This window comes from Oncorhynchus nerka, linkage group LG20 (genome assembly GCF_034236695.1).
Source record: "Oncorhynchus nerka isolate Pitt River linkage group LG20, Oner_Uvic_2.0, whole genome shotgun sequence".
NCBI lineage: Eukaryota > Metazoa > Chordata > Actinopteri > Salmoniformes > Salmonidae > Oncorhynchus > Oncorhynchus nerka.
In genome coordinates this window covers 76,443,312-76,466,495 of record NC_088415.1, presented here as the reverse complement: position 1 = coordinate 76,466,495, position 23,184 = coordinate 76,443,312, and the positions used below count along the sequence as shown (strand labels likewise).

The 23,184-nt window shown below is 44.2% G+C and overlaps 1 protein-coding gene across 1 annotated transcript in view; it reads right to left on the bottom strand.

Moving 5' to 3' along the window:
- LOC115103146 (integrin beta-1-like) overlaps positions 1 to 23,184 on the bottom strand; it is a 30,293-nt gene continuing 7,109 nt past the window's right edge. Inside the window, exons 2-15 of the mRNA XM_029623855.2 lie at positions 19,482 to 19,548; positions 18,926 to 19,011; positions 14,440 to 14,662; positions 13,942 to 14,112; positions 13,457 to 13,701; positions 12,944 to 13,099; positions 10,418 to 10,603; positions 5,207 to 5,347; positions 4,149 to 4,351; positions 3,708 to 3,946; positions 3,197 to 3,419; positions 2,801 to 3,036; positions 2,166 to 2,332; positions 1 to 149 (exon numbers count right to left, since the gene is read on the bottom strand). Coding sequence (XP_029479715.1) covers positions 84 to 149; positions 2,166 to 2,332; positions 2,801 to 3,036; positions 3,197 to 3,419; positions 3,708 to 3,946; positions 4,149 to 4,351; positions 5,207 to 5,347; positions 10,418 to 10,603; positions 12,944 to 13,099; positions 13,457 to 13,701; positions 13,942 to 14,112; positions 14,440 to 14,662; positions 18,926 to 19,011; positions 19,482 to 19,548 — 2,409 coding nt within the window. The 3' untranslated portion in view covers positions 1 to 83. The remainder of the gene's footprint in view (positions 150 to 2,165; positions 2,333 to 2,800; positions 3,037 to 3,196; positions 3,420 to 3,707; positions 3,947 to 4,148; positions 4,352 to 5,206; positions 5,348 to 10,417; positions 10,604 to 12,943; positions 13,100 to 13,456; positions 13,702 to 13,941; positions 14,113 to 14,439; positions 14,663 to 18,925; positions 19,012 to 19,481; positions 19,549 to 23,184) is intronic.

The following is a 23,184-nucleotide window of genomic DNA, read 5'->3' as shown; positions in this document are numbered from 1 at the left end:
ACTAAAAAAACAAAGTGAACATAAAAACACCCCTCCTTCCATGTTCTTTTGCATACAGTGTTGTAATGACAGAGGAAGCTCCATCATTTGCCCTCGTATTTTGGATTGAAAACAGTTGTTACGGCACTCTTGTAGATGGGATTCACTCCCTGCAAAAGACAAGTAAAGAGAGAGAGTGAGGCAAATACTATGTCTTTGTCCCAAATGTCCCAATATAGTGCTATACCTTTGACCAGAGCCCATAGGGGAATGAACAGGGTGCCATTTGGAATGTAGCCCTAAAAGAGAATAATCAGGTAGAGCCACTTCACAAATCACAGTTTGGTTCAAATTAAATCGATCCAGAGCAGCCGCTCCATGGTTTGGACAATAAGATTTTCGACATTTTGTGAAGAAAGCAGTCACATGTCCAATAAAATAGCATGTTAATGGCACACACAACATGCAGTGAAATACATGTTAAACCTTAACCCATTTAATAGATGTGGTCGTCTTTTTTTTTCTTTATGTTTTATTCAAAGTACATTTCTTAGACAAATGTGTTGTTCAATTTGCCTCAGTACCATAAACCTTAAACTCACTGCTGAAATGAGAAAATGGTTCTCTTACAGCTTTTGTCTTGAAGAAGAGAATGAACATATGAGCTGAAAACGGGTGTGGAAAACACTCAAGCTCAAAACCCTCCACAGGGAAAGTAAAGTACATGCAGGAAGAAGGAAAAGAAAGATGGGCAACACAACATGAGCCTTATAGGACCACGACTTTACTCCCATAGCTTGGGTTCTGGAACTTATTAATAGGGCCCTTGTATATAGGATTCTCTTGCTATGGTCGATAATGAGACAAACAGGGGTTCGAGAAAAGAAAGACAAGAAAGAGCATGAAAAGAAGGTGAAGCAGTAAAAGATGACAGGATGGAGGGATGGTTTCAAGCAAAGCAGAAAGGCTTAGCCACCATTACCAGGAACTGGTATAAAGTAGAAGCCGCACAATTTGAAGAATGGCAAAGTATAATCCAATACATGTTTAATATGGAAACTTGACAAATGCCTAAAGACTCCAAAAACCAGTATTTGAAAGTAACTGGGAGAAATGGATATCATTCACAAACCAGGAAGACTTGATTAACTAATATCCTGTTAACAATACAACATCACAACTCTGTTTCGTTCTTTATATTATTCTGTACCTATTGGATGGCAAATTATGTTTGTTTTAATTTATTCTTTAGTAAAAACAAATGTTTGTTTGTTTTTCTACTGTTTTTACTAAAAAGAAAGTATAATAAAATCCAAGTTTAAGTATTTAGCCTACTAAATAGTGTACATACAGAATACAAAACATATCCAACCAAAATGGTATAGCAAAAGCCATGCTCTTGAGACTGAGGTTCTGTCCCAAATAGCACCCTATTCCCATTATAGTGCACTTCCACAACTTTTGACCAAGGCCCAAAAGGCTCTGTTCAAAAGTAGTGCACTCTATAGGGAATAGTGTGCCATTTGGCCACAGAATACAAAGATATCCAACCAAAATGGTATAGCAAAAGCCATGCTCTTGAGACTGAGGTTCTGTCCCAAATAGCACCCTATTCCCATTATAGTGCACTTCCACAACTTTTGACCAAGGCCCAAAAGGCTCTGTTCAAAAGTAGTGCACTCTATAGGGAATAGTGTGCCATTTGGCCCTAGACCAGAGGCTATAGTCTCTCTCAGCACACAAGTGCTCTGTCATTCTACTATGAACATGGAATACTGTTGCTATGACTTCAGAGCACACTGAGCAGCTAGATTGAGCTTCTTTTGGTATCATCAGCTTTATTACCTATTATGGACATGTAGTACTGATGAGTGGACATATGGTGGCAGCACTGCCACCCTAGCCTAGCCTAACCAGGGAAAGGCCCATAGAGGAAAGGTGAATAAAGTCTGTCTCAGCCTGAGCAGCATGCCAGGGCCATGTTTCTGTGCTGCAGTTGTTGGCACAGAACAGAAAGGAAAGGGGAGATTGAGCCAAAGAGATAACCAAGGCACACATATAACAGTTAGTGTTCACACAGAATCCCCTCTGGCCTTCAAAGGCACTGATATCTGCAATGTAAACAATAAAAACCATCCACTGCAATTATTTTCTGAAAGCAAGTTTGTTGGTGTGATCTGCCTTACCGTGTCCCACTTCGCGTTCATTTTCTCCTTCTCGAACTTGGCAAATTCCCTGCGGTCGTGGATGATCATGAGCAGCTTCCAGATGAGAAGGAGGGCCAGGCCGATCAGCACGATGCCCGCCACCACGCCAGCCACAATGGGGATAATGTCAGGACCCGCTGGGCACTCTGGAGCACAGAAGGGCATGCACGCACGCACGCACGCACGCACGCACGCACGCACGCACGCACGCACACACACACACACACACACACACACACACACACACACACACACACACACACACACACACACACACACACACACACACACACACACACACACACACACACACACACGTGTAGAGTCAATGGCAACATTCTGCATTTACAGTTAATCACATACAATGGACATGGGCCTACACTGTGTGTGTGGTCCCTAATGGCATCTTATTCCCTTTGTAGTGCACAACTTCCTTTTGTAGTACACTACTTTTGACCAGAGACCACAGGGCCCTAGTCAAAAGGTTTGATTAGTGACACAGCCTGTAAAATGCTATACAGACATCGAGCCATTAGGGCAGGCTATTCTTAAAATGGATAATCAAATATTTGTATTTCTTTCAGAGAGTTGAGCAGCAACATCCGTCCACTCACCCAGAGTGTCGACCACGTAGACTTCCCTCTCTGTGTGGTTCCTGACGGCGTAGGTGTAGTAGAACCAGCAGTCGTTGGCGTCCCTCTCCTTACAGTGGGATAGGGGGTAGGACTGGTCGGCTGGCTGGGGCAGCTTGTCCCGGTCCTTCACTCTGATCAGGTTGAAGTAGCTGCAGTCCCTCTCACACGTGTCCTTCTTCTCTCCTGTGTCAAAGGCCCGGCACTGAACACAGTCCCTGTAGAGGACAATCATCAATCAAACAAACGTCATTGTCCCAGAGCTAAATTTGGTCTGTAACCAGGGGTAACATGATAAAAGTCCATACAAAATACCTAAAAACAGATCGCACAAACAAACTAAAAGACTGCTTAGACACCCTGTGTTGTCAGGCTCACTTGTGCTCAGCGCAGACTCCGGGGCAGGTGGGGCAGATCTCACAGGTGGGCCCCTGGAACTTGGGGTTGGTGCATTTGCAGACGCCACACTCGCAGGTGCCCCGGCCATTACATATCTGCTTGTTGGCTGCTAGGCAGGTGGAGGTGTCCAGGGAACAGTCGCAGGCGCTGCCCGTGTAGTTGGCATCGCAGATACACACCCTGCACTCACAACGTCCATGTCCTAGTAGAGAGGAGGAGGGGAGAAAATAAAAGGTTCAATCAATGCTAGGCCTACACAACTCAACCACCCATTTGAAGAATCACCAAATCTAAAACATTTTCTTTCAGACCATGTCTGAGGAAAGGGGTGGAGAAAATGGAGGTTCGTTCAGTTGTTTATTCTTTAAATTAGCCTACTCATAATGACTGTGGTAATGTTACAGTACGCAGCAGTGTCGAATGAATTCAATGTGTCAATGAAAACTTGTATAAAAGTACTCAAACCAAGGGGGCAAGCCACGGGTCCTACCTCCACAGAGTTTGTTGCTGGAGCGGTCACAGTTGAAGTTGTCACACTCGCAGAACTTCCCACTGTAACGTTCTTCTGGGTTCTCTCTCTTTTTACACTCACAGGTTCCACACACACAGTCTCCGTTGTTGCTGCAGATGTCTGTACCATTGTCCTTCCGACAGTTAGCGTCCAGGTCATCCGTCCTCACCTCGTCTGTACTGCACTCACACAGTCTGCCAATACGGCCCTCGTTGCACCTGAGAGAAAGCAAGAGACTTAGTATGCATCCCAAATGACACCCGTATCGACACCCTAGGCCTGCAGGGCTCAGGTCAAAAGTAGTGCACTATATAGGGAATAGGGTGCCATTTGGGATGCACGCATGCACTCAGCGTATGGTTTCAGAACAACATTTCACACCAAAAAAGTAGAACTAAAACAACTGTTTTTATATCGTACCTGCAGGCTCCACACTCAAAGGTCCCGTTGCCATTGTGGCACATCTCGCTGAGAGGTTTTCCATCTTTGGAACATTCGCATTCGCAGATGAAGTTGAGGACGATCTCCACATTCTCAGTAAAACCCAGGGGCTTGATTGTAATGGTCTCGGACTTGCCTTGAGGCGGACACTTCTCGGACTTGATGGCAATCTCAAAGGACACCTAGATGATAGGATGAAGGTATTAGGGCGATTCAGTCGAAAAGTCAACCTGCGCATGCACAAAATGTTAGTCATTTCCAAACTAAACGTCCATTATGCTGTATTGGGGCAAAAATGGTTTTGTTAGTCTAAATGCTATGTAAAATGGTTTTGTTAGTCTAAATGCTATGTAAAATGGTTTTGTTACAGTCTAAATGCTATGTAAAATGGTTGAGTTATATAGTACTATTGAACTGGTAATTTTCCATGACTGTTTAGTTTTCCTCTTCTCACAGGAGTGATTTGCTGCTGGCTCTTTATCTCTACGGGCTCCAGAGGCCTTGCTCAATGTTAAAATCTTCATGCAGCTGAATAGGCTGTAAAGAACTCATCACGCCCCTCTATTAGACATGTAGGCTGTGAGAACTGGTGTATAATGCTTTAAGGAAGTGGAGCTAGGTACCCTTCATCTCTCAAGCAGCTCTTTGTGTAAGAAGTATATAATGACTGTGTGTGACTCTGTAACTTTGAGTTTCCTCTCAGATGTATTCTGAGTGTAATCTCCCTTACATTTGCTTGAATAAACTCTTATTGACTGGATAATGAGCTCTGCCTGATCCTTGGAACGAGTTTTCCTCAACAGCTGGAATCACCCGTCAGTAAACTCCTGGACACTGGCACTGAGAAAGACCTCTTGAGCAGAAAAGTTGACAATAAATAGTCTCAACGATATCCCCTCTTCTTGTTTTTCATTAGTAAACTCCTAAAATGGCTTGGATGGTTTAGACATTTTTCCAGATGTAACACATTTTTATTCTCAACCCATATTTCAATAGAGACCAGACGACTAAGGAAGGCTGTGCTAGCTCACACTTACCTCATCTCCAATGGAGATGTTCGAGCATTTTCTTCCATTCTCTCCTGTTCCAACCCAACCGTTCTTGCAGATGGACTTGTATGTTATGGATACACCTTCAGGCAGCTTGCCGTTTTCCAGAATGACTTCAGATGACAGAGACTATCACACGACATACAGAGAATATCTTCAGATGACAGAGACTATCACACGACACACAGAGAATATCTTCAGATGACAGAGACTATCACACGACATACAGAGAATATCTTCAGATGACAGAGACTATCACACGACACACAGAGAATATCTTCAGATGACAGAGACTATCACACGACACACAGAGAATATCTTCAGATGACAGAGACTATCACACGACACACAGAGAATATCTTCAGATGACAGAGACTATCACACGACACACAGAGAATATCTTCAGATGACAGAGACTATCACGACACACAGAGAATATCTTCAGATGACAGAGACTATCACACGACACACAGAGAATATCTTCAGATGACAGAGACTATCACACGACACACAGAGAATATCTTCAGATGACAGAGACTATCACATGACACACAGAGAATATCTTCAGATGACAGAGACTTTCACACGACATACAGAGAATATCTTCAGATGACAGAGACTATCACACGACACACAGAGAATATCTTCAGATGACAGAGACTATCACACGACACACAGAGAATATCTTCAGATGACAGAGACTATCACACGACACACAGAGAATATCTTCAGATGACAGAGACTATCACACGACATACAGAGAATATCTTCAGATGACAGAGACTATCACATGACACACAGAGAATATCTTCAGATGACAGAGACTATCACACGACACACAGAGAATATCTTCAGATGACAGAGACTATCACATGACACACAGAGAATATCTTCAGATGACAGAGACTATCACATGACACACAGAGAATATCTTCAGATGACAGAGACTATCACACGACACACAGAGAATATCTTCAGATGACAGAGACTATCACATGACACACAGAGAATATCTTCAGATGACAGAGACTATCACATGACACACAGAGAATATCTTCAGATGACAGAGACTATCACATGACACACAGAGAATATCTTCAGATGACAGAGACTATCACACGACATAGAGAGAATATCTTCAGATGACAGAGACTATCACACGACACACAGAGAATATCTTCAGATGACAGAGACTATCACACGACACACAGAGAATATCTTCAGATGACAGAGACTATCACATGACACACAGAGAATATCTTCAGATGACAGAGACTATCACACGACATAGAGAGAATATCTTCAGATGACAGAGACTATCACACGACATAGAGAGAATATCTTCAGATGACAGAGACTATCACACGACATAGAGAGAATATCTTCAGATGACAGAGACTATCACACGACACACAGAGAATATCTTCAGATCACAGAGACTATCACACGACATACAGAGAATATCTTCAGATGACAGAGACTATCACATGACACACAGAGAATATCTTCAGATGACAGAGACTATCACATGACACACAGAGAATATCTTCAGATGACAGAGACTATCACACGACACACAGAGAATATCTTCAGATGACAGAGACTATCACATGACACACAGAGAATATCTTCAGATGACAGAGACTATCACACGACATAGAGAGAATATCTTCAGATGACAGAGACTATCACACGACACACAGAGAATATCTTCAGATGACAGAGACTATCACACGACACACAGAGAATATCTTCAGATGACAGAGACTATCACATGACACACAGAGAATATCTTCAGATGACAGAGACTATCACACGACATAGAGAGAATATCTTCAGATGACAGAGACTATCACACGACACACAGAGAATATCTTCAGATGACAGAGACTATCACACGACACACAGAGAATATCTTCAGATGACAGAGACTATCACACGACACACAGAGAATATCTTCAGATGACAGAGACTATCAAACCACCAGTGCTTGACCTGGGCAGGAGCTCACTGGAGCGGAGTACAAGCACCTCTAATGTTCTGCTGCTTGAGTTCCTGTTCCTCTTCTAGAATATTAGATCAAAAGTATTGTGGAGCTCCTGCACCTAAATATAAACAGTACCGGCATCCAAAATGACTACCGGCACTTATTTCAGTACAAGTCAAGCACTGCAAACAACACACAGAGAAGTTCTTCAGATGACAGAGAATATCAAACAACACACAGATACGTTTTCAGATGACAGAGAATATCAAACAACATACAGATAATTTCAACAAAATATGTCAATAGAAGAACATATAGGGAATAGGGTCCAGTGCACACATTTACATTTAAGTCATTTAGCAGACGCTCTTATCCAGAGCGACTTACAAATTGGTGCATTCACCTTATGACCTCCAGTGGAACAGTAGTGCATCTAAATCTTTTCAGGGGAGGGGGTGAGAGGGATTACTTTATCCTATCCTAGGTATTCCTTAAAGAGGTGGGGTTTCAGGTGTCTCCGGAAGGTGGTGATTGACTCCGCTGTCCTGGCGTCGTGAGGGAGTTTGTTCCACCATTGGGGGCCAGAGCAGCGAACAGTTTTGACTGGGCTGAGCGGGAACTGTACTTCCTCAGTGGTAGGGAGGCGAGCAGGCCAGAGGTGGATGAACGCAGTGCCCTTGTTTGGGTGTAGGGCCTGATCAGAGCCTGGAGGTACTGAGGTGCCGTTCCCCTCACAGCTCCGTAGGCAAGCACCATGGTCTTGTAGCGGATATCTTCAACTGAAGCCAGTGGAGGGAGCGGAGGAGCGGGGTGACGTGAGAGAACTATGGGAAGGTTGAACACCAGACGGGCTGCGGCGTTCTGGATGAGTTGTCAGGGGTTTAATGGCACAGGCAGGAGCCCAGCCAACAGCAGTTGCAGTAATCCAGTGCACTTAGGGAATAGGGTCCAGTGCACTATATAGGGAATAGGGTCCAGTGCACTATATAGGGAATAGGGTCCAGTGCACTATAGGGAATAGGGTCCAGTGCACTATAGGGAATAGGGTCCAGTGTACTATATAGGGAATAGGGTCCAGTGCACTATATAGGGAATAGGGTCCAGTGCACTATTAGGGAATAGGTCCAGTGCACTATATAGGGAATAGGGTCCAGTGTACTATATAGGGAATAGGGTCCAGTGCACTATATAGGGAATAGGGTCCAGTGCACTATATAGGGAATAGGGTCCAGTGCACTATATAGGGAATAGGGTCCAGTGCACTATATAGGGAATAGGGTCCAGTGCACTATATAGGGAATAGGGTCCAGTTATATCAGAATAGGGTCCAGTGAATATAGGGAAAAGGTCCAATGTACTATATAGGGAATAGGGTCCAGTGCACTATATAGGGAATAGGGTCCAGTGCACTATATAGGGAATAGGGTCAGTGCACTATATAGGGAATAGGGTCCAGTGCACTATATAGGGAATAGGGTCCAGTGCACTATATAGGGTATAGGGTCCAGTGCACTACATAGGGTATAGGGTCCAGTGCACTATATAGGGAATAGGGTCCAGTGTACTATATAGGGAATAGGGTCCAGTGCACTATATAGGGAATAGGGTCCAGTGCACTATATAGGGAATAGGGTCCAGTGCACTATATAGGGAATAGGGTCCAGTGCACTATATAGGGAAAAGGGTCCAATGTACTATATAGGGAATAGGGCCCAGTGCACTATATAGGGAATAGGGCCCAGTGCACTATATAGGGAATAGGTCCAGTGCACTATATAGGGAATAGGGCCCAGTGCACTATATAGGGAATAGGGTCCAGTGCACTATATAGGGAATAGGGTCCAGTGCACTATATAGGGAATAGGGTCCAGTGCACTATATAGGGAATAGGGTCCAGTGCACTATATAGGGAATAGGGTCCAGTGCACTATATAGGGAAAAGGGTCCAATGTACTATATAGGGAATAGGGTCCAGTGCACTATATAGGGAATAGGGTCCAGTGCACTATATAGGGAATAGGGTCCAGTGCACTATATAGGGAATAGGGTCCAGTGCACTATATAGGGAATAGGGTCCAGTGCACTATATAGGGTATAGGGTCCAGTGCACTACATAGGGTATAGGGTCCAGTGCACTATATAGGGAATAGGGTCCAGTGTACTATATAGGGAATAGGGTCCAGTGCACTATATAGGGAATAGGGTCCAGTGCACTATATAGGGAATAGGGTCCAGTGCACTATATAGGGAATAGGGTCCAGTGCACTATATAGGGAAAAGGGTCCAATGTACTATATAGGAATAGGGCCCAGTGCACTATATAGGGAATAGGGCCCAGTGCACTATATAGGGAATAGGGTCCAGTGCACTATATAGGGAATAGGGCCCAGTGCACTATATAGGGAATAGGGTCCAGTGCACTATATAGGGAATAGGGTCCAGTGCACTATATAGGGAATAGGGCCCAGTGCACTATATAGGGAATAGGGTCCAGTGCACTATATAGGGAATAGGGTCCAGTGCACTATATAGGGAATAGGGTCCAGTGCACTATATAGGGAATAGGGTCCAGTGCACTATATAGGGAATAGGGTCCAGTGCACTATATAGGGAATAGGGCCCAGTGCACTATATAGGGAATAGGGTCCAGTGCACTATATAGGGAATAGGGTCCAGTGCACTATATAGGGAATAGGGTCCAGTGCACTATATAGGGAATAGGGTCCAGTGCACTATATAGGGAATAGGGCCCAGTGCACTATATAGGGAATAGGGTCCAGTGAACTATATAGGGAATAGGGTCCAGTGCACTATATAGGGAATAGGGCCCAGTGCACTATATAGGGAATAGGGTCCAGTGCACTATATAGGGAATAGGGTCCAGTGCACTATATAGGGAATAGGGTCCAGTGCACTATATAGGGAATAGGGTCCAGTGCACTATATAGGGAATAGGGTCCAGTGCACTATATAGGGAATAGGGTCCAGTGCACTATATAGGGAATAGGGCCCAGTGCACTATATAGGGAATAGGGTCCAGTGCACTATATAGGGAAAAGGGTCCAATGTACTATATAGGGAATAGGGTCCAGTGTACTATATAGGGAATAGGGTCCCATTTGGGAACCATCCCAGGTATTTATTTCCTGCACAGTATTATTAGCTTTACATCAAACAGCCATTCCAAGTCAAAGTTAGGGAGTTAAACTCACGTTGTAAGAATCGATAATGAGCTTGATGACGTTGCTGGAGTTGGAGGACAGAGTTCCTACTGCTGACTTGGGGATGAGGTTCTTCAGTTCCTTGTAAACAGGCTGGAATTCCTCAGTAACAGCAAAAATGGTCTGAATGTTGTTGTCGCTCAGTTTCTGGACCAAATGGGCAATGGAGGGATAGTCCTGTCAATTGAAAGAAATGCAAGATGAAAATGTCAAAACAAAGATCCAATGATCCATACCACTGAGACGTGTCATACAGCATGTTATACCATGTACTAGGGGTAGGCAACTAGATTCAGCCAAGGGATGATTTTTGTCAGAGCGGATGGTAGAGGCGCCGGAACATAATTGTAATAATTTGTACACTGCAAATTGACCACAACTAAGCCCAAAAATGTAATGTATTTGAAAATAACAATAATTTCATACTTCGATAACATTGAGACACGATCATGTCTCTTTTTTTATTTGCGGGAATACTTGGGAACAGATTTCCTAAATATATATATATTTTTGCTGAATTCCTTGTGATTTCAGTCTTTTTTGACCAAAAACAAACCAAAAATGTTTAACAGTCTGATGGCCTTGAGATAGAAGTTGTTTTTCAGTCTCTCGGTCCCAGCTTTGATGCACCTGTACTGACCTCGCCTTCTGGATGGTAGCGAGGTGAACTGGCAGTGGCTCGGGTGGTTGTTGTCCTTGATGATCTTTATGGCCTTCCTGTGACATCGGGTGGTGTAGGTGTCCTGGAGGGCAGGTAGTTTGCCCCCGGTGATGTGTTGTGCAGACCTCACTACCCTCTGGAGAGCCTTACGGTTATGGGCGGAGAAGTTGCCGTACCAGGCGGTGATACAGCCCGTCAGGATGCTCTCGATTGTGCATCTGTAAATGTTTGAGTGTTTTTGGTGACAAGCCGAATTTCTTCAGCCTCCTGAGGTTGAAGAAGCGCTGCTGTGCCACCTTCACCAAGCTGTCTGTGTGGGTGGACCATTTCAGTTTGTCCATGATGTGTACGCCGAGGAACTTAAAACTTTCCACCCTCTCCACTACTGTCCCGTCAATGTGGATATGGGGCTGCTCCCTGAAGTCCACGATCATCTCCTTTGTTATTTTGACATTGAGTGTGAGGTTATTTTCCTGACACCACACTCCGAGGGCCCTCACCTTCTCCCTGTAGGCCGTCTCGTCGTTGTTGGTAATCAAGCCTACCACTGTAGTGTCATCTGCAAACTTGATGATTAAGTTGGAGGCGTGCATGGCCACACAGTTGTGGGTGAACAGGGAGTACAGGAAAGGCCTATGGTTTGCAATTGCACACGAGGACAAAGATTGTACATTTTGGAGAAATGTCCTCTGGTCTGATGAAACAAAAATAGAACTGTTTGGCCATAATGACCATCGTTATGTTTGGAGGAAAAAGGGGGTGGCTTGCAAGCCGAAGAACACCATCCCAACCGTGAAGCACGGGAGTGGCAGCATCATGTTGTGGGGGGTGCTTTGGTGCAGGAGGGTCTGGTGCACTTCACAAAATAGATGGAATCATGGGGGAGGAAAATGATGTGGATGTATTGAAGCAACATGTCAAGACATCAGTCAAGTTAAAGCTTGGTCACAAATGAGTCTTCCAAATGGACAATGACCCCAAGCAAACTTCTAAAATTGTGGCAAAATGGCTTAAGGACAACAAAGTCGAGGTATTGGAGTGGCCATCACAAATCCCTGACCTCAAGCCTATAGAATATCCTATAGAATATTTGTGGGCAGAACTGAAAAAGTGTGTGTGAGCAAGTAGGTCTACAAACCTGACTCAGTTACACCAGCTCTGTCAGGAGGAATGGGCCAAAATTCACCCAACGTATTGTGGGAAGCTTGTGGAAGGCTACCCAAAACATTTGACCCAAGTTAAACAATTTAAAGTCAATGCTACCAAATACTAATTCAGTGTATGTTAACTTCTGACCCACTGGGAATGTGATGAAAGAAATAAAAGCTTAAATAAATCATTCGCTCTACTATTATTCTGATATTGCACATTCTTAAAATAAAGTGGCAATCCTAACTGACTTAAGACAGTGACCACTATCCAACATGGGAGAAAGCTTATTTTTTATAAAATAATATTATTTTATTAGTGTTGCACCATTGTTCTTGTGTAATATAACCATATACAATTTCAGTAGCACATGTTTTAGAGTGATGGATTGTGCCATCCCCACAGCCTCCACAATGGATCAGTCCACTCAGATAGGCGCGAATCCGACAGGTGTCTTAGGTGTATTGTACACCATGATATTATTATGATAATATTTTTTGCTACTGCACGACTAAAGAAATATCGGTTGACCAACAGCCCATTGACCAGTAAACTAAATGGGGTCAGCCCTAAACTTTATTGTCCGTGTACATGGAAAGTCATTTTGTGAGTTCAGCATGCAAAATACACAAAGTCAATACACTACAATAAAAACAAATGCAATACAAAATGGCTGGAAAGTATAGAGTAAGTAGAGAAACACATACGTAGTAATGGCTCATGGTGTACATGTTGTTCTCCAGATGACATTTCCCATCGTTGGGCAGAACGATGCCGCCCAGCTTGCCGTCTCCAGCAAAGTGGAAGCCAGCATCAGTGGAGAACACCAGCAGACGTGTGACGTTCCTCCAGCCAATGGCATCCTGCAGGGGGAGGGGTAAAAACACATCCAATTAGAGCCCCCAAAAGAAAACAAATGCATCCAACGATTTCAGTTAATCCTAATTATTTGTTGTAATGCTTTGGACTGACTGGTATTATCTCAATCATGAACCATTCTAGCCGATTATGAAGCTTTCTGTACTTCTGGGCTGGTATTTAAAAAGTGTATTCGATTAGAAGTGCTGATCTAGGATCAGGTCCCCCCGTCCATGTACTCTTATTCATCATGGTCAAAAAGGCTACATTGATCCTAGATCAGTACTCCTACTCTGAGATGCTTTATGATTACAGGCCCTGAAGTGAGACTATCCCACTATGGCCCAGGTCAGGTCACTCACCCCACAGACGGCCACCTGCATGATGGCATCGAATCCTCCCTCAGGGGAGTCCAGGTTTCCAGAGATCTGCTGCTTACTGACCAGGCTGTTGAACTCCTCCCCGTTCTCAGTCAGCTTCAGCACGTTCTTATAGCTGAAGGGGCTGGTGCAGGTGTCGTTGTTGGTGCTGGTGCAGGGGTTCAGCAGTCTGGCTGGGGTAGTGCTGATGTATGGCATCACCGTCTTCTCCACAAAGGAGCCGAAACCTGGTCAGGAAAACAGCCAATGTTGAGAAGAAGAACAACAATATACTTCATTGATCCATTTCCCTTGCAGTCCATTGAAATCTGTCTTTTGCTCTGATCCCAACCCCTTACAAAATACACAAACACAGGTTGGAACAGAGGATAGCCACAGTGAAGTACCCAATGAGCGGTTTTACCTTCCGTCTTTCTGAATGACCTTACTTTGAACATTTTGAGTATGTGAAGTTTCATGTATTTTACCGATCTTGAAGTCTGAGGTGACCTCCTTCATCTCACGCATCAGGTCAGTCCCCAGATTCTTCACGTTCTCCAAATCGTCTTTCATGGAGAAGGAGAGATCCATCAAGTAGTAGAGGTCGATGGGGTAGTCCTCTGCCCTCTTGAACTTCAACTTAAAGGTCTGGGCCTCACCTTTATGTGAGAAAGGAATGGAACAGATTCAGAGAACATGAAGACTCTTCATCACTAAATATTTTACAAACATCAACAGGATTCTGCCTGAAAACTTGGATTCAGAAAAGAAAGATTGCATATTCTAATATGCCATGTTTAGATAAAGTATCATATAGCTACATGGCCAATGAGCTAGTCAGGTCAGGAGGCAGGGCCCATATTCACTAAACCTCTTAGAGTAGGAATGCTGATCGAGGATCAGGTCCTCCATGTCCATCTTATTCGTTATGATCTAAAAGGTCAAACTGATCCAATATCAGCACAGGTCAGGAGTCAGGTCTTTACCGGATCGGAGGTTGAGGGTGAGTTTCTGAGGCTGGATCTGAGTGATCTGGTCAGCCTTCAGCTTCTCTGCCATGTCCTTCTTGCGGTTGGTGACAGCCTTGTTCTTGTTGATGGTGGTGCTGCCCCGGGGGTTCTCAATCTTGGCCTTAGTGCAGCCCTTCGTGATCAGGGACTGTAGCTCATCACAGCGTGCTGACTTAGACTCTCCCTGCTTCAGGAAGTCCTGCACAGAGACAAATATGACAAATAAAAAAAACAAGAAAATGTGGGTTATGTTATTTGTAATTACTTCTTTGATTGGTTTTCAAAATAGTCAACATACACATGATGAAGCACTCATTGTGATATGACATTTCTGATGATTTTGCAGTATGAAGAAGGAGCAAGTTCGGTCAGAAGTTCAGTCAGATCCATGAGTGGTTTCAAGTTGGGTGGAAAATATGGTGGGTGCTGTCGAGTGGGTGAAGGTAACCCGAAGTGAATTGTCACGTTTGTTTGTGTTTCTTCAGATCAGAGGGATCAGGCTCTCCGTGCGACGCAACTTGGGGAAAGACCTGTATCTTGCTTTGCGCTAAGGTACAGGGCACCATTAAAGGGAGGGATTTCTGGGAAACCGTTAAGTGCAGAGGTGGAACAATTGAAGTTGAAGATTCCTGGTGTTTGTGACGCCTGCCGTTTGGTGTGACTCAGACCCAGTGGAGAGCGTGGTGAAACAGGTGACAGCCTGCTATTTTGAACTTTGATTTAGTCTTTACCTGACAAAGGAATGTTAGGATATATGAGTTATGCTGTTAGAACTTTTGTGCCGACTACACTGCGGTGTTCTAGGTGTCACGTTTATGGGCATGTAGAAGCAGTGTGTAGTCGGGGGAATCCAAAATGTGGAATATGTGCAGAGATTGGACAGAGGAGTGGTATAGTTTCGGTGAGAAAAGCTGCGGGTCAACTGTAGGGGTGCTCATGTTGCTGGGGATCGGCGGTGTTCGGTGCGAGAAAGGAAGGTTGAGGTTGCAGCCTCAGAGTAGTGCAGAAGGTGTGGTATGCTGAGGCAGTGAAGAAAGTAGAGGAGGGAGGATGAAGGGTAAAGGATTCTGAGAGGATCCCTCTGAATAGTACATATGTACCAGAACAGAGGTATAGGGCAATGAGTGATATACACTACATGACCCAAAGTATGTGGACACCTACTCGTCGGACATCTCATTCCAAAATCATAGGCATTAATATGGAGTTGGTCGACCCTTCGCTGCTATAACAGCCTCCACTATTCTGGGAAGGCTTTCCACTAGATGTTGGAATATCGCTGCAGGGACTTGCTTCCATTCAGCCACAAGTGCATTAGTGAGGTTGGACACTGATGATGGGTGATTAGGCCCTGGCTTGCAGTCTGCATTCCAATTCATCCCAAAGGTGTTAGATGGGGATGAGGTCAGGGCTCTGTGCAGGCAAGTCAAAGTATTCCACACCAATCTCAACAAACCGTTTCTGTATGGACCTTGTTTTGTGCACAGGGGCATTGTCATGCTGAAACAGGAAAGGGCCTTCCCCAAACTGTTGCCACAAATTTGGAAGCACAGAATCGTCTAGAATGTCATTGTATGCTGGAGCGTTAAGATTTCCCTTCACTGGAACTAAGGGGCCAGCCCCAGAACATTATTCCTCCTCCACCAAACTTTAGATTTGGTACTATGAATCGGGGCATGTAGCGTTCTCCTGGCATGTGCCAAATCCAGGTTAATCAGTCGGACTGCCAATGGTGAAGTGTGATTCATCACTCCAGACAACGCATTTCCACTGCTTCAGAGTCCAATGGCGGTGAGCTTTACATCACCACAGCTGACGCTTGGCATTGCACATGGTGATCTTAGGCTTGTGTGCGTGTGGCTGCTCGGCAACGGAAACCCATTTCATGAAGCTACCGACGAACAGTTCTTGTGCTGACGTTGCTTCCAGAGGCAGTTTGGAACTAAGTAGTGAGTGTTGCAACCGAGGACAGGCGATTTTTACGTACTACGCGCTTCAGCACTCAGAATCCCCATTCTGTGAGCTTGTGCGGCCTACCACTTCACGGCTGAGTCGTTGTTGCTCCTAGACGTTCCCACTTCACAGCAACAGCCCTTACAGTTGACCGGGGCAGCCTTAGCAGGGCAGAAATTTGACGAACTGACTTGTTGGAAAGGTGGCATCCTATGACGGTGCCACATTGAAAGACACAGCTCTTCTACAGCCATTCTACTGCCAATGTTTGTCTATGGAGATTGGATGGCTGTGTGCTCGATTTTACACACATGTTAGCAACGGGTGTTGCTGAAAAACCTGAATCAAATCATTTGAAGGGGTGTCCGCTTTGTATGTTTCAGTAAGGTTGGCTTCTTAGTGTTCATAGCAATGGTTATCAACTGTACTGCAGAAATGGAAGGTAAGTCACAGAACATAGATGTTGTGGTGACAGCTGCAGAGAAATATTTACGGGTACGAGATTACTTTTTTAACCCTTTTTCGTGATATCCAATTGGTAGTTACAGTCTTGTCCCATCGTTGCAACTCCCGAACGGACCCGAGAGAGGCGAAGGTCGAGAGGCATGCGTCCTCCGGAACACTACCCTGCCAAGTCGCACTGCTTCTTGACACACTGCTCACTTAACCCAGAAGCCAGCCACACCAGGAAACACTGTACAAGTGGTGACCGAAGTCTGAGTGCATGAGCCCGGACCGCCACAAAGGGTCGCTAGAGCGTGATGGGACAAGAACATCCCGGCCAGCCAAACCCTCCCCTAACAGGGAACCCAAACCCATTGGGTGCGTGCGCCACCGTGCGCCATCGTGCACACATTTATTTTGTCCCCCTACACCAAACGCGATCACAACACGCAGGTTAAAATATCAAAACAAACTCTGAACCAATGACAACATTAATTTGGGGACATAAAGCATTAAACATGTATGGACCTCACCCTCTCCCCCTCTCACCAGATGAAATACCCGACCGTCACAGATGCTGTTCTTCCAACCAATCCTCCCTCTCCATGCTGTCAGGCCTCGGATGGTATCCCGTCCCAACCTCGCTCATAGCTATTTAGCTTGCACTTGCTAGCTAATTTGTCTTATTTAGCTAGCTTGCTGTTGCTAGCTAATTTGTCCTGGGATATAAACATTGAGTTGTTATTTTACCTGAAATGCACAAGGTCCTCTACTCCGACAATTAATCCACACATAAAACGGTCAACCGAATCGTTTCTAGTTATCTTTCCTCCTTCCAGGCTTTTTCATCTTTGAACTTATATGGTGATTGGCATCTACACTTTCATAGTATTACCACGACAACCGGCAAAACAGTTAGTCTTTCAATCACCCACGTGGGTATAACCAATGAGGAGATAGCACGTGGGTGCCTGCTTCTATAAACCAATGAGGAGATGAGAGAGGCAGGACTTGCAGTGCGATCTGCATCAGAAATAGGAATGACTTCTATTTTAGCCCTTGGCAACGCAGATGCTCGTTAGCGCACGCGATGTGAGCGGTGTGGTCAGCCTATAACATGGATGATGCTGGGACAATTTTGCACCGCCTCATGGGTCTCCCGGTCGTGGCAGGCTGTGACACAACCTGGGATCAAACCCAGTACTGTATTGACGCCTCAAGCACGGCGATGCAGTGCCCTAGACCCCTGCGCCACTTGGGCGGCCCGAGGTACGAGATTTGACTTGTGTTGAGTGGTAGTGACCCGTCCTCTCAGGCCGTTGGCCTGGGGTAGGATCAGATAGGGTTAAAGTAGTGGAATAAGGTGATGGTTTTAATGAGTATAGGGTTAGTTGGTAGGGTAATAATATATATATATATATATTAAAAAGCAGCCAACTGGTGCTCAGCATATGTGGGAACTCCTTCAAGACTGTTGGAAAAGCATTCCTCATGAAGCTGATTGAGAGAATGCCAAGACTGTGCAAAGCTGTTGTCAAGGCAAAAGGGTGACGACTTTGAATAATATAAAATATATTTGGATTTGTTCAACATTTTTTTGGTTACTACATGATTCCATGTGTTATTTCATTGTTTTGATGTCTTCACTATTATTCTACAATGTAGAAAATAGTAAAAATAAAGAAAACCCCTTGAATGAGTAGGTGTGTCCAAACGTTTGACTGGTACTGTATATAATACATTTTTGGGGTTCCCCTTTTCCCATTTTGTATCACAAAGAGTACTGTATAGTTCAGTTGGCAGCGGTAATGCAACATATTAGATGCCAACCACCGGTAAACCTCAGGAAGCGTCAGGGTGAGTTCTGTTCCGTGACTCACGACAGCTCTGATTGACTATACTCTGGGCTGGCGGCAACTATTTCACAGCAAGTGCCCATACACTGGTATTCAAATCATATCCCTGCCATTGTTCAACTCCTAACACAAACACTTGTGTTAGCTGCTTCCAGTGAGATAAGTCTCAAGACTGTGCCTCTGCAAGCATGTGCTTTCAAACAACTTACAGTGTCTGTACACCATCCACATTTCTCTGCCACTTGGATGCATTCCCCACATGATTGTGCATTGGCCTTGATGCAATCACTGCCCTCTGAAAGGAAGAAACAATACATCTTTTTGAATACAGCCACAACTATTTGCCAAGAGGCAGCATTCAGAAAATGTGCATTGCAAATGGCACTCTATTCCCTACATAGTGCACTACTTTGCTTTACTATGGTCAAAAAGTAGTGCAATTCATTGTGAATAGGGTGCCATTTGGGACGCAGATTTGTAACTACATTTTTCCTCTCTTCCTGGCTCAACATGGTTTTTAATTTCTTCCAATCTGTTCAATTGCGAGTCATGTTGCTGAGGCCAGGCAGCTGGTAGCTGTAGGCAGCTCAATACATGACATCATCCCATTAGTCCAACCTCCTCTACCACACTATCGTAGTCTGAAGAATGTCTTCTATTCATTGCTTTTTGATGCACAAAGTAGACTCATGTTTTAGGTGTATAACAAAAATGTCAAATGTAGCCCTAAAACAATGTGTGTGTGTGTAAGTCAAATAACCTTACCTTGCTGTGCACTGCAGGAACATAAGATTCCTAATAATGTTGCTATTGAAAGTAGCCTCAGATCCATCTGAAAGGAGACAAAACAGAGTGGTTGATTCACACTACTGGACATGAATTTAGTGAAGCAAATCTCATATGGTATACCTGTCTTCAAACAGCATGAAAACAACCACTTAGGATCGTTCCAGCCGCTTCTCTCACACAGATAGCTTTGCAGGGACTGCAAGGACACGTTTCTTTGTTTCACTGGCCTACAGCCTGCTTGATTAACAAACATGGTAAAAAAAAGTCACATGCTTTTAAGTGTGAGGACGCGTTGTACCGTGAGAATATCAGTCTCGGGAGACCAAGAGATTATACTCGGTTATATCATGAGGAGTTTTGAGAAGTGTGTAATGCATTCAGTACAACATGAACAAAGACTGTTAGTTTATTGCATGGATAGACTGCTGTATAAGCAAGCCAAAGGTAGTCGGAGAGTGGCAGGGACGTGAATATCTAGTCAGGTAATCTTTAGATAAGGAGCTCCACACCCCAGGGTCATAACAAAGTCATTGCGTTTTCAGAAGCACTTTAAAGACATTGTCAAGTTCGTGCCACTTGATCACATATAACACAAATAGGCCTGGCCACTAATGCAGCACTCCACCAACGACTCCCCCATTGGCACTGAACAAAAGATAGGAGAAGAAAAAGTCATCAACGGAATACTTCTAATCATTGTCGTCATAAGAGGTCTGCATTTGAAAACACCTAGGAAACAGGCTTGATTATGACTAACATTCCTATTGGACTATGTCTTTGCAGAACAGACCTAGGCTTTGTCCCAAATGGCATCAATATCCCATATAAAGTCCCCCATGGGCCCTGGTCAAAAGCAGTGCAATATGTAGGGAATAGGGTGCCATTTGGGAAGCAGTCCTTGACAAGTCCACTGCTTCCTAACACAGAACAGAGAATGGAGAGGTGCGGATCTGCTACTCCCATATTTGGTCAGGCAGCTACACGCCTCCCCAAGTCCTCCTCCTCCGCTCTCCCACCAGTGACACATGTCCTCTGATGCCCTGCCCTGCCCAGTCCTCCTCCTACCTACTCCAACTCTCCCACCAGTGACACATTTCCTCTGATGGCCTGCCCAGTCCTCCTCCTCCTACCCACTCCAGCTCTCCCACCAGTGACACATTTCCTCTGATGGCCTGCCCAGTCCTCCTCCCATTTAAATGATGAAGTCAGCCTTTCTCTCTCTTCCTCTTCTTCTTCCTCCCCTTCCTCCCTCCCGGTCTTCTCTCAGCCCGGTAGAAGACACACAGCATACCAGAGAGACAAACAGTGCCGGCAACAACTTGATTAGAGAGCAGTCAGAGAGCATGAACCATTTCTCTTCTTGACACGACCTACAGTATGTCTGACTGAGGGTTAGGAAAGGCTTTGTTCCTGTTCCTCACTAACACGACAAGTATGTCTGTCATCCAAACATATCACTGAAATATGTCAAAAGTACACCCTGAAATGTGATGTTTGTTAACCTTGGAAAAATGATGAGGTTGGGCAGGAGCTTTATCTCTAGTTTAGACCACAGACTCTACAGCTATTTGATTTTGTACACAACCATGAATGCAGTCGTGTTGTGTAGCCTATAGAAAAATAACCACGTCCTGTTAGTACTGGCCAGGTCATCTAATTCAAAGCCCCCCAAAGAGCTTCAGTGATAACCATCAGAGAGAGAGAGAGAGAGAGAGAGATAGAGCAAGCGGACTTCAAATCTTCACTCGGTCACAAGTGGTTTCAGCAGTCCCATCCAAGATGTGAAATAAAAAAGTGTAAAAGAGAGAGAGGGATGTTGGCCATCTAGACCTAGCCTAAATCATCAGTAGCGTCTATGAATCACAAGATTAAGGTAGGCCGTCATTGTAAATAAGAATTGTTCTTAACTTACTTGCCTGGTTAAATTTGGGTCTATGGGGTGCTATCAATAAAGTTATTGACTTATTCATATTATATTATTTGTGGATCTCTTTCCTTATCATATGTGAGACTAAATGCCATTTGTAATATGTTTTGATGCAGATATGCGTCTGATAACGGAACATTCCATAGAATTAATTAAAACAGCTATAACTCATTCACAGTAAAAGATATGACTATTTTCCATCCTTACTAAATAAGGAAAACTCAATATGCTCTTAGTTTATTCTCTAATCTTCATTAGGAAGTTGAGTAAATGGCAGTTGTTTAGAATTTTCTTTGTTGATTTTTTTGCATAAAATACACATTTCCATAGGTGTTTGACTGATAACCATTTAATTGAAAGGGCTGTTTCTCAGCTTTCAAAATATGCATCATGTTTTCATATATGGTTTGACACCAGCAAATGTAGCTCAATAATGCATGCAGAGTTCAGGTCTCTCAGACATTTTTGGGATTCAGACAGTGATATAACAATGCCAATATGGCGATTTACAGTTAGAGTTAGCTAGTGATCTAAAGTCTAGCGTTTCCATTTCCCTTTAAATGTTATCTAGCTATTATGTCATGTTTTATGCGGACCCTAGGAAGAGTAGCTGCTGCTTTGATAAAATACGAAATCCAAAAGGGAGACATCAGGGTCATAGTCACTAGTAGACACCAAACAGAAGAAAATGGACTGAAAAAGGGATCTACCTGAACTTCTTTTTCCTATGCAAAAAGTTTTGCTATAGTTTGATGTGCACTAATGAAATTGACAGTTAAACATGATCCAACCCAAAGGCAGCAATGCCAGTCCCTCTAATAATCTAGACTCCTCCCAAACTTCCTGAACAGTATCTTTGTTTGCAGCTCAGGGTATCATCTTGTATAGAGCACCAAAAATGTAGGGGGTTGACTGATCTAGGTCGTGTCCCAAATGGCACCCTATTCCCTATATAGTGCAATACTTTTGACCAGGGCCAATGTCAAAAGTAGTGCATTATGTAGGAAATAGGGTGCCATTTGGGACGCAACCCTAGAGCAGTCTAGGTCTACTCCCCATGAGGCTCAGATCGACCGTTGGAGAGAGGGGATATCTCTGGTGAAACAGAGCCCAGAAAACTAAAACATGCACGTTAACCTCTGCACTGATAACAGCAGATAGCACCACATATAGACCCATCCTTCTCATGTAGCCTAAACTAATCCACACTGGAGAGCATGCTAGAACTGGTATGCAGAATTTAGCAATAAGAGACAATTCCGCCAATTGAGCAATATTCTGTCAATGTGTTTATAGTTTAAACCATCTTGATGTGGATTGAGAGGGTAGCCTCTCCCCACAGGAGTGATTACTACCTCTGAGGGTTTAGAGCTTGAGGTAGTCACCTCATACAAGTACTTGGGAATATGGCTAGATGGTACACTGTCCTACTCTCAGCACATATCAAAGCTGCAGGCTAAAGTTAAATCTAAACTTGGTTTCCTCTATCATAATCGCTCCTCTTTCACCTCAGCTGCCAAACTAACCCTGATTCAGATGGCCATCCTACCCATGCTAGATCACGGAGACATCGTTTATAGATCGGCAGGTAAGGGTGCTCTCGAGCGCCTATATGTCCTTTACCATTCGGCCATCAGATTTGCCACCAATGCTCCCGCCCACTGGTTGATGCATATTTATAAAACTCTCTTAGGCCTTACTCCCCCCTATCTGAGATATCTATTGCAGCCCTCATCCTCCACATACAACACC